Below are 15,200 nucleotides of genomic sequence, written 5' to 3' on the forward strand. Positions count from 1 at the left end.
TTAATTATAAATTGTCTCTATTATTGGAAATTTAAAAATTTAAAAATATGTTTAATTCATAATCATGTTATTTCAAACTTATTAATATAATATATTAATATCTATTTTTAAATAAGATATTTATTTAGAAATATCAGAAAAGGGCTTCTAGGTGCTTTGAGACAACTCTTTTCTTTGATATTAAAAAATAAATAAAATATTAATAAAATATTTATTAAAAATATAATTTATAAAAGTAAAATATTTATTTATTTAAAAATATCAGAAAATGAACATCCAGTTGCTTTAAGACTGTCATTTCTTAATATTGAAAAATAAATATATTTTTAAAATATGATTATTTTTCTTAAAAGTAATTTATAAAATTAAATTTATAAATAGGATTTTAATAAATAAATAAATATTATTTATTATACATATATTTATAATAGTAATAATGATAATAATAATAAATGTATTAAAAATAAACATATAAAATTGAAATACAACTAAATAATGACCAAAATAAATAAAATTAAAACTATATAGTTTAAAATATAAAGCAATAAAGCTTGTAATTGAAAATATTAAAGTAAATGACTAAATTAAAATATATTAAAATTTAGTATCTTAAATCATAATTAATTATTTAAAAATACAGTGGCTAAACATGCTATATTACCTATTTATTAATGTACTGACTAAAATAAATATATATTGAATTCAAATATTAAATTAAAACAAATTAAAACATGCTGTCTGTGATTAAAATAATAATTACTAAATTATAAGGGACTAAATTTAGTATTCACCCTAAATATATAATTATACTGGACATGACTGAAATAAAATTAAAATAAACTTCGAAGACTAAATTATAATAGGCAAAAATTACTTTCAGTGACTAAATTAAAAGGTATATAAACTTGGAGCATTGCGGACGGGGTTTACCCTTTACCCAAAACGCGCAGTTATACCCATGAAACGGCATCGTTTCATATTGGGTATAAATACCCTATAACCAGTCGGCCCTAAGGGCCATTTCTCATTTGCTTCTTTTCTTTCTCTCTCTAATCTGAGAGAGAATTTTTTTCTCTCTTAAAGCCTCCGCCCTGCCGCCTTGTTTCGGTGCTGACGCTCCCCGCCGGCTGCCATCCATGGTGGTCGGAAAATGCCAAAATACATCAAAACGAAGGTCGTGCTCTCCTAAACCCGAATATGACTTCCCCTTATTCTAAAGAAACCCTAAATTCCGCAGATCTAAATTTTTACCTTCAGATTTCGGTGATTTTCGGCGACGTTTGGGGTACTCTGAAGGTAAGTTACTATTTTTCTCTTCCTTTTTCTTTCTTGCTTGCTTTCTGTCGTTTCTGTTTGGTATTGTTGTGGTTGGTGGTTGTTGTGGTTCTGTCTTCTGTTATTCTCTCCGTTTTTCTTTTTCTCGTCCTCCTCCTCCCCTTGCAGGAAATGGTGGCCATTTATAGGCCTTATCGAGAGGCTCCTCGGACCGGTCCAAATGATGAAAGGCTCGGTGAGTCACCAAAGCTATGCTGGTGACTCACCATAGAGGCGACGTGGACGGTCGGTGTCATGGCAGCAAGGCTTCTGGAGTGTTCGTCAGAGGCGTCGTGGCAGTACTGAAGCGTCGGCAACGGACGTGTGGCCTTCTGGAATCAATGGTGGCGGCTGAGAACTTCTGGAAATAGTAGAGGCGGCTGGGATAGGGTTGAGAAACCCAAGCTAAAACCCTAAATTAGTTCAAGGTTTCCATTTACGTCTGGGCCGGTTCTGGTTGGGCCTGGGATTTGTATTTGGGCTCCCGGGATCTGGGCTTGTAATAATTATTTAATAATAAATAATATATATATATAATAATAATTTTATAATATAATAATAATTTTAATAATAAAATTAAGTAAAACGAAAAATTAGTGTTTACACAAGCAAAGCTCTTCGATCCAGTCGTGTGCGTAAACTTTTGTTGTTTCCTACTAGCAACACCAACATGCTCTCAGTCTTACAATGTCAAACAACCACTTTTAATGATGATTTATAATTCGTTAATTTTTTTTTGAAAAATACATCATACTTGTCCATTTTGTGAACTCCAAAATCTGATTGCATCTTCTCATTGGTACCTGAGCATTCCAGATGGGACTGTTTGTAGCTTCTCTTCAAGGCTGAGATCATTCTTGAAGTATTTCTTCTTTAATGAGCTATTGTGGTCTCTTCATCTCTTCCCTAACGCTTGTTTCACATAATCGTCAGAGACCTCTAAAGAAAATTTCTCCTATACAACAAATAAGTGTGCAACGTAAGTATAAATTAGTATTGAATTGTTATAGAGTATCTATTATAATGACATTATTACCTTAACAAAATCTAACGCCTGATTTTTGTTACTATTAGGCATTTCGCGCCATGACTCATAATTGATCGGTAACAGATTTGCATTACGTCCAACTATGCCTAAGTAACCAGATAGAAGACGTGCTTATGGGCCAATAGGTTGACCGGCATCGTTTCTTGAAACTTTGACATGGTGCCCAGGAGGAAGTTGGTATAATTCCTTCAACGTTGTACGTCCTCTACTCTTGCGCGTTCCAGTATTTTCAACTATATAAGAAATTATTAAATGTAAGTTTTGAAAATGGACAAACTAATAAATAAAGTTTTGAAGATTACCTTGAATTTCTACATCTTCTTCAACAGTTTCAGGAACTTCAGAAGACTCAGCTTATTCGATTCCTCGTTATTTATTTGTTCATGGTCTTCAGAACCTCGAATAATCCGTAAATCACTTATTTTTCTCCTCGACATAATATATGTAATAAACAAGCATCTGTAATAAGAAAACGAATTAATTAATGAATATATTGAAAGATAACATGTTAAAAGTTATAACATTATAAATAAATAAATAAAGATATAAAATCGTATAACATTCTTATGTAATGTCAGTTGTCATAAATATCTTCATCAACGTCCTCCCGAACCCATTGAAATTGTGTTGTATTAGCGAAGTTTCATCTAAGTTTTGTGGTAGTAGAGGTAAACATTATGATCTTGTTTCAATGTCATCTCTACTTCCATCCCCGATGTCTATCAAGTCTCTGAGAATATTACGGAGCACAACATACCAACCGTCATCCATTAGATCGTGACAATAAAATACTTGTTTCACTTGAGAAGAAAATACATATGGTTCATCCATCAAACATTTACCAGTGTGAATTAATCGAGAGAAATTCACCATTGTAAACCTGAATTTATCTCTTTTTATACATCTGTTTACATCAACCCAGTCACACCGAAACAACATAACCTTACATTTTCCATAATAATCTAACTCAATAATGTCCGTAAGATTTCCATAATAATCGACCTCTCATTCTTGCGGATTATTGTCCCTGACACTAGCATAACTGGTAGTTGAAGAAGTAACTACGACTCCACAATTTTGTGTCCTCCTTAATCTTTCACAAGATTTCGTGTGGAACCTGAACCCACTAATGAGGAAGGCATTATATCTTTTAATTATTCTATTTGGACCTTGAGAAAGACATTTAACATCTTCACTAACTTCTCTCCCACTCCAAACCTATTACACATGAATGGTGAATTAATTTGCATCGATTTCGATATAAAAAGCAAGACATATACTATTTATAAGTATGTGGAATGATTTAGTTGCTTACCGTCTGGCCTAACCATTCATGAAAAGTTTCTATGAATAACTTATGTATCTCTCGCTGATGTAATCTTCGGGAGCGTGCATGAGATCTCAAGACTTCTTTAAACTCACTATAAAGTATATTATGTTGTTAAAAATGATAAATATAAAAAAGATTAAGAGATTTCATTAGGATTTGGTCCGAAAGACTTACGTGCTAAGGGATCTATTGAATCATGATGGAAAAGAACATATCGGTGTGCTTATACCCAAGACGTGTCATATAAGTATGCAATTTCAACTTTCCCTAATGGTTGACCATAACTTCCAAACAAATAATGTTGAGGTAAGTCATTAGTACTTAACACATCATTTTGATTTTGTCTATTCCATCTTGTTTCAAAATCTTCCAAATATCTAGAGCAAAATGTCATACATTCCTCTGCCAAATACCCTTCAGCAATTGATTCTTCCGGATAATGCTTATTACGACAGTAAGACTTCAACTTACTCAAGAACCTATACACAAAACAACTTACTACGTAAATGCATTTCATTAAAAGGTATAATTAGTAGTAATTTGAAACGTATAATTCAATTAACACCTCTCTATAGGGTACATCCATCGATAGAAAATTGGTCCACCAACTCTTGCTTCGTGAGGAAGATGAATTAGCAGATGCACCATAATTGTGAAGAATGAAGGCGGAAATATCTTCTCCAAGTTGCATAAAGTCAAGGCGACTCGATCTTGTAGTTTATCAAGTTCTTCAACCATCAGAACTTTCCCACTGATGGCTTTCATTATATTAGAAAGTTCAATGATACAAGAAGTCACCTTACTCGACATGCAACCGCGAACAACTAATGGCAGTAAATCTTGCATTAATATGTGATAATCATGTAACTTTAAACCATAAAGTCTTCGATCTTTAACACTGACACATTGAGAAATGTTTGATGCATAGCCATCTGGGACCTTTATATCATTCAACATCGTGCAAAACACTTCTTTTTCTTTCTTCGAAAGAGAAAAAATAGAAGGCGGCAAGAAATATTTTCCATTCGGATGTAATTGCGGATGAAGATCATGCTGAATTCCCATGTCCACTAAATCAAGTCGACTCTTAAGATTATCTTTAGATTTTCTGCCATCATTCAGAATGGTCCTGATAATATTCTCACAAACATTCTTCTCAATATGCATTACATCAAGATTATGTCTCAAAATCTTCTTCTTCCAATAAGAAAACTCGAAGAATATACTCATCTTTTTCCACAAGTCTACCTCATTTGATCATCATCTAAATCAGACTAATTATCACTCTGTTGGTCAACTTCAAGCTCTTCAATTATGTACTTTGCCTTTTTCTTCGATCGTGTATTAATTGGTTGATTCATCTTTCCATAAGTAAAAGTGATGTTTTTCAACATAGAGAATATATGAGACCCGGTTGTTTGTTCATGAGCATTTTGAAACTCTTCATCGCCATCAAACATATTCTTTTGACATATAAATCTATGATTATCAGGTAACTACCAACGATGTCCCATATAAGAGAACTTCTTTCCATTAACCAACCACTTCGAACATGTTTGTGCAGCACAACAAAGACAAGCATAACGACCTTTGGTACTCAAACCAGATAAATTTGCATACGTAGGAAAATCATTAATTGTCCATGATAAAGTCACGCGTAAATTAAAGTTCTCATTCGTCAACACATCGTACGTTTCGACCCCTTCCCATAACTATTTTAACTCTGCAATTAGTGGTTGCATATAAATATCAATATCATTTTCGGGGCCTTTCTCGCCAGGGATTATCATGGATAAGATGAAAGATGATTATTTCATGCAAATCCAGGGAGGCAAATTGTATGGAACAAGTACAACATGCCTAGTACTATATGAAGTACTCATGATTTTGAATGGATTAAACCCATCAGTTGCAAGACCGAGCCTGATATTTCGAGGATCTTTCGCAAAACTTGGATACTTGTTGTCAAATAACTTTCAAGCTAAAGAATTCGCAGGATGTCGTAATAATCCATCATCGGTTGTGCCATCATTATGCCACCTCATAGACTCAGCAGTCTTGGAGGACATAAACAATCTTTGTAGCCTAGGTATGAGAGGAAAATATCGTAGAATCTTGACCGGTTTCTTTCTTGATCGTGCTTGAGCTTCATCCTAAGTAACATTTTCTGCCTCCCTAGTCATCCATCGAGATTTTCCGAATACATGACAAGACTCCTGATTTTTTTCGATCACCCCAATACAACATACAATCATTCGGACAACTATGAATTTTTCATATCCAAGACCCAAATCTTTGATCATTTTCTTCATATCTTTGCATGATTGAGGGATTTTTGCAAAAGGAAACACTTCTCCTAGTAACTCCAACAATTGCGTAAAGGAGTTACCAGCCCACCCTCCCAGACATTTTAAGTAGAAAAGACGAATGCAGAAAGAAAGCTTTGAAAACTTTGATCCCCCATAAAGTTGTTCATTCATTTCATTCAGCAACTTGTAAAACTTTGCCGCTTCTCCATTTGGCTCTTCATCACATCCAATTCTTCCCATCTCAATGAAATCATTAACATCATTCTAACAATAATTTTATGTAACATACGACTGATGATTGTGCATATTAAATGCATCTCGTAACATCCCTTCTATGTCATCTTCTCTAAAAGTTGGATGGTGAGAAGGAGCATGATAAGTCGAATAACTTGTGGAAGCAGATCTATCTGATACAAACTCTCCATGAAAGATCCATTTTCTATACCCCAACAAATCCAAAAACAACTAGATGCTCATACACAACTTCACGAATGTGCCAATTAATGTTCACACAATTCTTACAAGGGCAAAGAATCATATTCTCTTGGCTTGCATTCAGTAAAGCTAAATTTAGAAAGTTTTCGACTTCATTTTGATATTCGACGCTTACCCTTGAGAAATCATCCAACTCTTATCCATTTCGTCTTTCTGGTGTTGCAATTTCATATGTTAATTGCTAATATTATAGATAAATTTAGAACCTAAACAAAAGCATTAAACTATCAGATTTTATAACGCCGGTAAAAACGCCGCATACTATATATTCATTAAACTATCATATTTAGCGCATAATAATATTTGCATAGTATAGAACTAATCACTCCTAAATTATAAAACGGTTAAATTGATAAAATTTTATGGGAGCAAGTGTATCTCAGTTAATTTATAAAAATTATACCGAGCATACTATAGAACTAAATACTTACACATATATTTCATCGAAATGCAACATTTAGATCTAAACAGACTCATTTTAATGAAATCCAGCTAATGATTAACTACATATAATCGGCTCACAAATAGTAAGTTCTAACTTCTCATTAGCCCAGTACTTTTAAAATCAGCTCATAGATTCAGACATTGGAGCTAATGATTAACTACATATTTAATAAGGAAGCATAACGACATTGACTCTGCTACAAAATATATACGTTCATATTTATTCTAACAAAAAAGGGGTAAACTTTTCAATTTCGGCAATATTAACAAACATATGGAGCATATGTTTCCAAAGATACAAACCTGGAAAATGTTGATTATGATGCTCTTTCGATGAACCAAAACCAGAAATGTTTGGTGATCCACACCTAACCTTAGCGAGGCTTTCCTGAGAGAGCATAAATAGTTACATTTAACCTTAATTCTAAAGTAATTGCCAGAATTAAACATTGCATGCCACTTCGTATTTATCTATCATGAACTTGAGAATCCGAATCAGAACCACTTAATATATTCATTATGAACCTCTGTAATAAACTAATATATGCATGCCAATTTAAATTTCATTTGTTTCCACAACTTTGTGGCTACCTGGAAGACTGCTTTGGAAGAAAAAGGTTTAAGGATCAATATTGAAAAGACAGAGTATTTATGTTCAAACTTCAATGGGAACCAAAACGATGAAGATGTAGAAGTATGCATAGAAGGACACGTTCTCCCCTCAAAGGATTGTTTCAAGTACCTAGGGTCTATGATACATAAAGATGGGGTGTAGATGATGACGTTACACACCGTATAAAGGCGGGATGGCTAAAGTGGAGGGCCGCTACTGGAGTTCTGTGTGACAAGAAGGTCCCTCTAAAACTTAAGGGAAAATTTTATAGAATGGCAATAAGACCAGCGCTGTTGTATGGATCAGAATGTTGGGCAACCAAGAAGGATCACGTAAGGAGGATTGAGGCCACAGAAATGAGAATGCTTCGATGGACATGTGGTAGGACTCTGAGGGATATGACGACAAACTCTGCTATTAGGATGTCCTTGGGGGTGGTGTCTGTTTCTGAAAAATTGAGGGAGGGAAGACTACGGTGGTTTGGGCATGTCCTTAGGCGACTACCGTCGGATGCGGTAAGGAGGGTAGAGTCGATTACAGTCGACGGTGCCAGAAGGAAAGGACGACCAAGGCGAAAGTGGGAAGACTGCTTGAGATCTGATTTGAGGGATTTAGCCCTTACCGAAGACATGACCTCTGATAGGAAAATGGAGGCTAAAGACTAGGGTAGTCGAGTAGTGTGGGTCACATCTATAGGGTGTATCATCTCTGTCTCTTTTAATGTCTTTGTAGTATTTTCCATGACTTATACTTTTTATACGTTTTCTGTTATTGGTATTTATGAAGGATTAGAACTGGGCTTGCTAACGTTGACTTCTGTGTATCATTCTCTTCATGTTTCCTCTTTTAAATTTAGCCGGATCTTATGTTTCTGTCTATATGCAGAGATTCTTTCGCAGGGATTATTATGCAGGGATTAATTCCCGTTACAGACGCACATATGATTTTAATGACTGCATATGAATACTGTTTAGCTATGTATTTATGTATTTATTTATACATGCATTGCATTTTATCTAAATTTTTAATTTTCTGACTGCCGGAGGTCTTCCACGGAAGCTATTCTCAACCTGGCGTTGGGGGTAGCCTACTACCCTACCTCCCCCTTACCCCATACATATGGGAATTGGGTTTTGTTGTTGTTGTTGTTGTTTCCACAACTAATATAAAGTAAACTTAATATATGCATGTCAATTAAATAAACTATATCTAGAGCAACTTATAATGCCTTCCGTAATTGTGGTGCTAATACCACTTATAATGCCCATTAAATGTTTTCTTCTTCATTATATTTAGGCGGTAAGTACCCATAATCCTTGATATGTGCCGGAGATGACAACTTCTTGAAAAATCCAAGTTGCAGTATGGAAGTTAATTCCATACAGTAAATTAATTACTCTAGACTTAAATTTCACCATATGTATTACTCAATGTGAAAAAAAAATGACAATGCCACAAGCAGACAGTAGACAATAAAAACCCACAAAATGCTCTGCCAAAAACCTTTAAAAATGAAAACAAGAAAAAATAAACGAAGAAAGATAAAGGAAAAGGTGAAAATGCTTAAAAATGAAATAAGTGACGAAGTCTTATACCTCTGCAACTTGATCAAACTCCAACAACAACAGTGATTTCTGAGGTTCAGGAACTTTCAAGCACAGGATTTGCTTCAAGTCTTAGACCAGAAAATAAGCAGACAAAGTAAATGAACCTACAGAAAGGACGTAAGAAAGCAAGGTCAATCAATTCACGCACTTTCCCGAATCACACACAATACAGGCAGGTCATAGGTTCTCTTCAACATATATCTAATGCAAGGCCTGACATTAATTTTGCAGTAAGCAAGGTCAATCAATTCAGGCACTTTCCGGTAGACAAACATTTTAAGGCGGTTAAATGAAATGATTCCAATCAGTAGGCATCACAGAAATACATGAAATGAAATGAATCAATAATGGCAAGGAGAACCCACTGATGGCAGCAACTCACTACCTAGGCCGAAATGAACATCTCCCATTTTGGTGAATAATTTTAAACCTTCAATAGGCACTAATATTACTACTATTACTTTTGTACATGTCATCAACTATTGGTTTTAATCTTCAACAAATCCACATATTTTTTTTATGGTAGTCCTACAATGTTAATCTATAATGACATAGTAAAAGATCAACTTACAAATAACTTATTAACAAGACATTAGGTTTTTTTTTTCAAGAGTTGTAAGGTATGGCTCATAAATATACCGGTAAAGAGGACAGGGGATGGAGCGGAGTGTGAGTGAAGCAAACATCAACTGTCATTACAAAGAAAGTTTTGTAGAGGGGGTTATGATTATGTGGGTTGGGGGTGCGGGGTTGTGTCCCCGCGGTACGGTACAGGGTTAATTTTATAATTATGTACCAAGGTTTTCTATTATAAATAGAGATATAACCTAAACCTATTATCATTGAATAAAAATTTTCTAGCGCCGCCTAGGCACCGAGGACGTAAGCACATTGCCAAACCTCGTTAAAATTCTTTTGTTCTTTCGTTTACTTTGCCCGATTTATCAAAAAGAGTTATACCTATAATTACGAAGACGATCAACAATACATCATGAATTAAATATTACAATGCATATATCACTGGAAACTTATATATATATATATATATATATATATACCTATAATTACGAAGACAATCAACAATACATCATGAATTACAATGCATATATCACTGGAAACTTATATATATATATATATGCGAAACAAATATAGAATAAATCTAGACATAATATACATGTAATTTATATTGTGTAAGTGAGATAGAGATAATAAAATTATAATATGAAACCTTGAACTTTTCGGCATTTTTGTTAAAAACTTGATGCTTTATCGGTAAGATTAGTGTCTCGTTTGATTACATAAATATTAAAAAAATGAAAAGAGAGAGAACGAGAGAGAGGAGATTGAGACATGGGAACTAAGGCAGCATGATACCTGAAGTGCAAATCCCGTAAATGCAATTTCCGAAAGAAGCTTACAATGAGAGCATATATATGCAGTCAAAAACCCCGAGAAGAAAGATTGAAGCGGCTAAGGATAACAGAGGAGATAGAAACATAAATGAGAGATTATTATGGATGTACTAGGTCAAAACGAGACAATTTTGCTTTAAAAAGGGTTAAAACCAGTCTAAGCTTACCGGTTTTTTAGCCTTGAGGGGTGACCGGCGGCGCAATGATGATGAGTGCTGGAGCAACGTTGGTCAGTAGAGGTTCGACGGTGGTGAGTGGTGCCGATTTGATGAAGACGCACTGCCCATCGATAGAAAATTGGGGATAAAAAAATTAGGGATCAGGCAGAATTGGGGATATCTGATATAAGGATGGACAATGGCGGCGTTTATATTAAAAATGCCACTAAGGGACCAAACTAATGTGGCGTTTATTAAAAAAACGCCCCTAAAGGACAAAACTACTGTGGCGTTTATTAAAAAAACGCCACTAAAGGGCAAAACTATTGCGGCGTTTCTTTACAAACGCCACTAAAGTACATAGATATTGCGGCATTTTTTTACAAACGCCGCTAAAGTACATGGATATTGCGGTGTTTGGTCACAAACGCCACTAAAGTACAAGGCTATTGCGGCATTTTCTCAGAAACGCCACTAAAGTATATGTCTATTTCGGCGTTTTGCCACAAACGCACTAAATTAAGAGTATTTTTGCGGCGTTTAATAAAAAAACGTTGTTATAAACTAACCCTATTGCGGCATTTTTACAAAAAAACACCGCTAAATTTAATTCAACGCCGCCAAAGTTTCATTTTGTGGCTTTTGGGTTGTAAACGCCGCTATATGTTTAAATTTTGTAGCCTTTTTTTTCCTAATTTTTTCCTGTAATAAAAAGAGTCTCCTAAAAACATAATAATCCTAATCTCCATAAACTAATCAGAACCGCATACTCAAAAACAAGAAAAAATGAACATTTAAATACAATCCAAAAATTAAAATAAAATAAAAATAGAGAGCAAATGTTTAATAAAAACAGTCTCCTAAAAACATAATAATCCTAATCTACATAAACTAAATTTACTATCATGTAGTTTTATATAATTAACAACAATCATACATTTAATTAAGACAAAAGTTTTGCATAAAAATACTTAACAACAAAATACATTAAAATTTAGAAACATTAAAGTTATGCATAAACAGTCTTCACCATATTGTTCACTACAATTTAGTCTTCATTGCTCCTTCGTGGGGGAAAGGACGTAAGAAAGTTGTTTTCCTTGTTTCACGACGTATCGTTAAGTTTTTCCTCCGTGAAAACTCTATATGGAGAAACTCTTTATCCATTTCACCGAATAAATCCCCTACCTCCGGTTCACCAAGAAGATTGCTTGCGCGCTTCAGTGCTTCACTTGAAACAGATAACAACCTTCCACCTACAATATGAAACTTGATTGGAGGTGGCTTGGGAACATAATCAAACATTACAAAAAATTTAAATAGATAATAGAAATGTTTACTTGGAGTAACAGTAGAGGCAACGTCGTCTTCATTGAGGATAGATATTGCTTTTGCAATTGAAGATTCTTTCAACGCCATAGAGTTACCAAATTCGGTTCTAAACATTGGGTATTTATCCACTCCTCTATCATCGTTCTCAATAAGCTTTGAACATCCTACATGCGTGCAATCTATGAAATTTTAGAGTACAAAATAAAAATATAGCGCCAGAAACTTTCAACGATTAATTATTACCTTTAACTAGGAGATCAACCATGGAAGGGTATTTTGCAATAGGAGGGACTTTCCGGTCATCATCGAGTTTCGACGGCAAGTTCGAACTGATAGCCTCCCAATGATAATTTGATCCATCGTCAGAGCAAAGACGCCACGTGGACATTCCGACGATAATTTCTCTTACGGAATGCAATACCTGCTCTTTGTACCACAACCATTTGTTCACGGTTTCAAAAGCTATTATTTTCCTATTCGAAAGCTATTATTTTTCTATTCGAAAGCAGAAAAAAACTACTCCCAAGCTGTAAACCAGTAAAACAATATGTATAGATATTATTTTCCTATTCGAAAGCTATTATTTCTCTCTATTACGTTACCTTTTTGGGTTTTCCCCATTTTCAGAATACCAACAAAAAAATAAATGAAAAAGGTTCAGTAGTGAGACAAGGGATCAAATCGTGAAATCGTGAGATAACTGTTCACCGGTGAGAGGGTCGATTTGGTCGCCGGGACAGACAGAAGACGACGTCGCCTGGAATCATGGGAGGGTCGTTCTTGTACCAGAGAAATCCCTTCTAGGGAAGGAGCATTGAAATGATTTTAGGGATCGGACAGGAGAGAAGGGTAGAGCATATATTGACCCTTTAGCAACGTTTTTTAAACAAATGCCACCATAGTACATGTTATTGCGGCATTTTTATAAAAACGCCACTATAAACAAATATATTGCGACATTTTTTTCAAAAAATGCCGCTAAATTATTACTCTATTGCGGCATTTTTTGCACAAATGCCACTATAAAGAATCATATTGCGGCGTTTGTTTGATAAACGCCGCTAAATTACCAATCTATTGCGGCGTTTGTATAAAACGCCGCTAGCATTTTTTGAAAAAACGGCACTATAAACAACTCTATTATGGCGTTTGAGCTATAAACGCCGCTACATTACCACTCTATTGCGGCATTTGTTAAAAAACGCCGCTAAAGTATCATTTTGTGGCATTTGGATCGTAAACGCCGCTACATGCTTAAATTTTTTAGCGTTTACCCTGAAAACGCTGCTACAGAACACTTTTTCTATAGTGAAATTTACATTATTTTCATTTCAAGACCTTTACTTGCCATGTGAGCTGCTCCCAGCCATTGCCATTTTCGCAAACTCCACAACCATAACACAGATTTGCCCATTCCCCCAATCATATATTTTATATTACTTTTCTTTGCTCAATGTTAAAAAGTCGTTGTTTTGACAATTGAATCTGCCTTCGGTTTTCAATTTCCACAAAAGTATGATTTCGCTTTCATCTTCTTATTCGAATCCAAGTTCTTTCGTTTCCATTGGCAGTAAGCCTACAACTTCTGTGGTGTTCCTTTGTTGCATTGGAGTTTTGGCCTTATAAGGTAAGTTTTTTCTGCAGTAAAGCTTTTCCCCAGATTCCTTGTGGCGTGTGTTTTAGGCAAATTTATACATTGCCTCCGCTTCATTCTTCACCACAAGGAATCTTAGCTTGTGAATTGCAGTAAAAGTGAAACTTAATAGTTGGTTCTTTTATTTCATCATTGTTTTCTTTAGAAAAACCGGATTTTTGATTTGAAGGTCCTTTTTTTTCACATTTGGTACTGAATTTCAAGCAAAACCTAAGATTTTATATACCCAAGAGATGTGAATTTCAAGCAAAATATGACATCTTTCAGTGGATTAGGGATTGGTTTAAGCTTGGTTTTTGGTTGTCTTTTATTAGCTCTTGTTGCTGAGCTTTACTATTTGCTTTGGTGGAAGAAGAGATTAATGGGAAGTAGCTCACAAGTTGAAGATGATTACACCAAATATGCAAAGGAACTGGTTCATTTCTTCTTCCGGAAGAAATCTGATTCTTTGCATGCATCCAACAACAACATTCAAGATTTAGTCAAAGACCAAGCCATCAATGGCGTTGTTGAATCAGATTTGGAACCCGGTTCAAGCAAGGATTTTGTGCTAAAGGGCTATGGCGAAGAGGGCATTGAATCAGAGCTCATGAGACTTCACGATCTGGCCGGTCCACCCAGGTTCCTCTTCACAATCAAAGAGGAAACAATGGAAGATCTTGACTCAGAAGATGGTCAGTCAAGAACAAGGAGCATGAGTGATCTTATTTTGACTATGGACACTCCAATGGCTTCTCCTTCACCTATGAACCCTTTAGATTATTATCACCGCCAAGGATTCAACCCTCTCTTTGAATCATCAACAGATGCCGAGCTAAACAAGCTTAGATCTTCGCCTCCTCCAAAGTTCAAGTTCTTAAGAGATGCTGAAGAGAAACTTTTGAGAAGATTGATGGTTGAAGCTGACAAAAAGGTGCATGAAAATGGATGTCCTCTTCAAGGTGAGAATACACAAAGGTCTTCCTTGAAATTCATTGTCGATAAGAACTTGGAACCTCTCCAATGTTTACCGCAGTACCCTTCGACTTCTTCTCAGATACTGCCGTTTCCTTCTTCTACTACAACGTTCAGAACACTGAACAAGTCGGACACTATGCGTTAGATTCCTGAATCTTGTCTTGTCTTCTGCTAGATGGGTTTCTTGTTTGTTTTTATTAATTTATTCTTTTCATCTACCATGGTATTAGTTTAAAACGTTTTCAGAAGGGGGAAAATAGTAGTTAATCATGGTCCATGAACAATCCTGTAACATCTTGTTATGCAAAGTAAGAACTGGAGGGTACAATCTGGTTTTCCCCATCCTCCATGTCCCTTTTAGCCTCAGTTTGAACTAGCATTCCTTCATGTGTTTACAGTTCACCATTTGGGTTTTTTACTTTTAGATTTCTTAAGGTAGTTACGGTGGAAAGACATGTTTCGAAGTAGTAATAATGTGGGAAATTGTTTACAGCCAACCCCCTTTTGTTCGGATTCAAAACAGTTGA

At 35.1% G+C, this 15,200-nt stretch overlaps 1 protein-coding gene across 1 annotated transcript; it reads left to right on the forward strand.

Moving 5' to 3' along the window:
- Window positions 1-13,891: 13,891 nt before the first annotated feature.
- LOC120182678 lies at window positions 13,892-14,993 on the forward strand. Its single transcript, XM_039187578.1, has one exon. It carries the CDS (start codon window positions 13,970-13,972, stop codon window positions 14,816-14,818), a length of 849 nt encoding a protein of 282 aa, XP_039043509.1. The 5' UTR covers window positions 13,892-13,969; the 3' UTR covers window positions 14,819-14,993.
- The last annotated feature ends 207 nt before the right edge of the window (window positions 14,994-15,200 follow it).

Source organism: Hibiscus syriacus, unplaced genomic scaffold (genome assembly GCF_006381635.1).
Source record: "Hibiscus syriacus cultivar Baekdansim isolate YM2019G1 unplaced genomic scaffold, ASM638163v2 tig00112737_pilon, whole genome shotgun sequence".
Lineage (NCBI taxonomy): Eukaryota > Viridiplantae > Streptophyta > Magnoliopsida > Malvales > Malvaceae > Hibiscus > Hibiscus syriacus.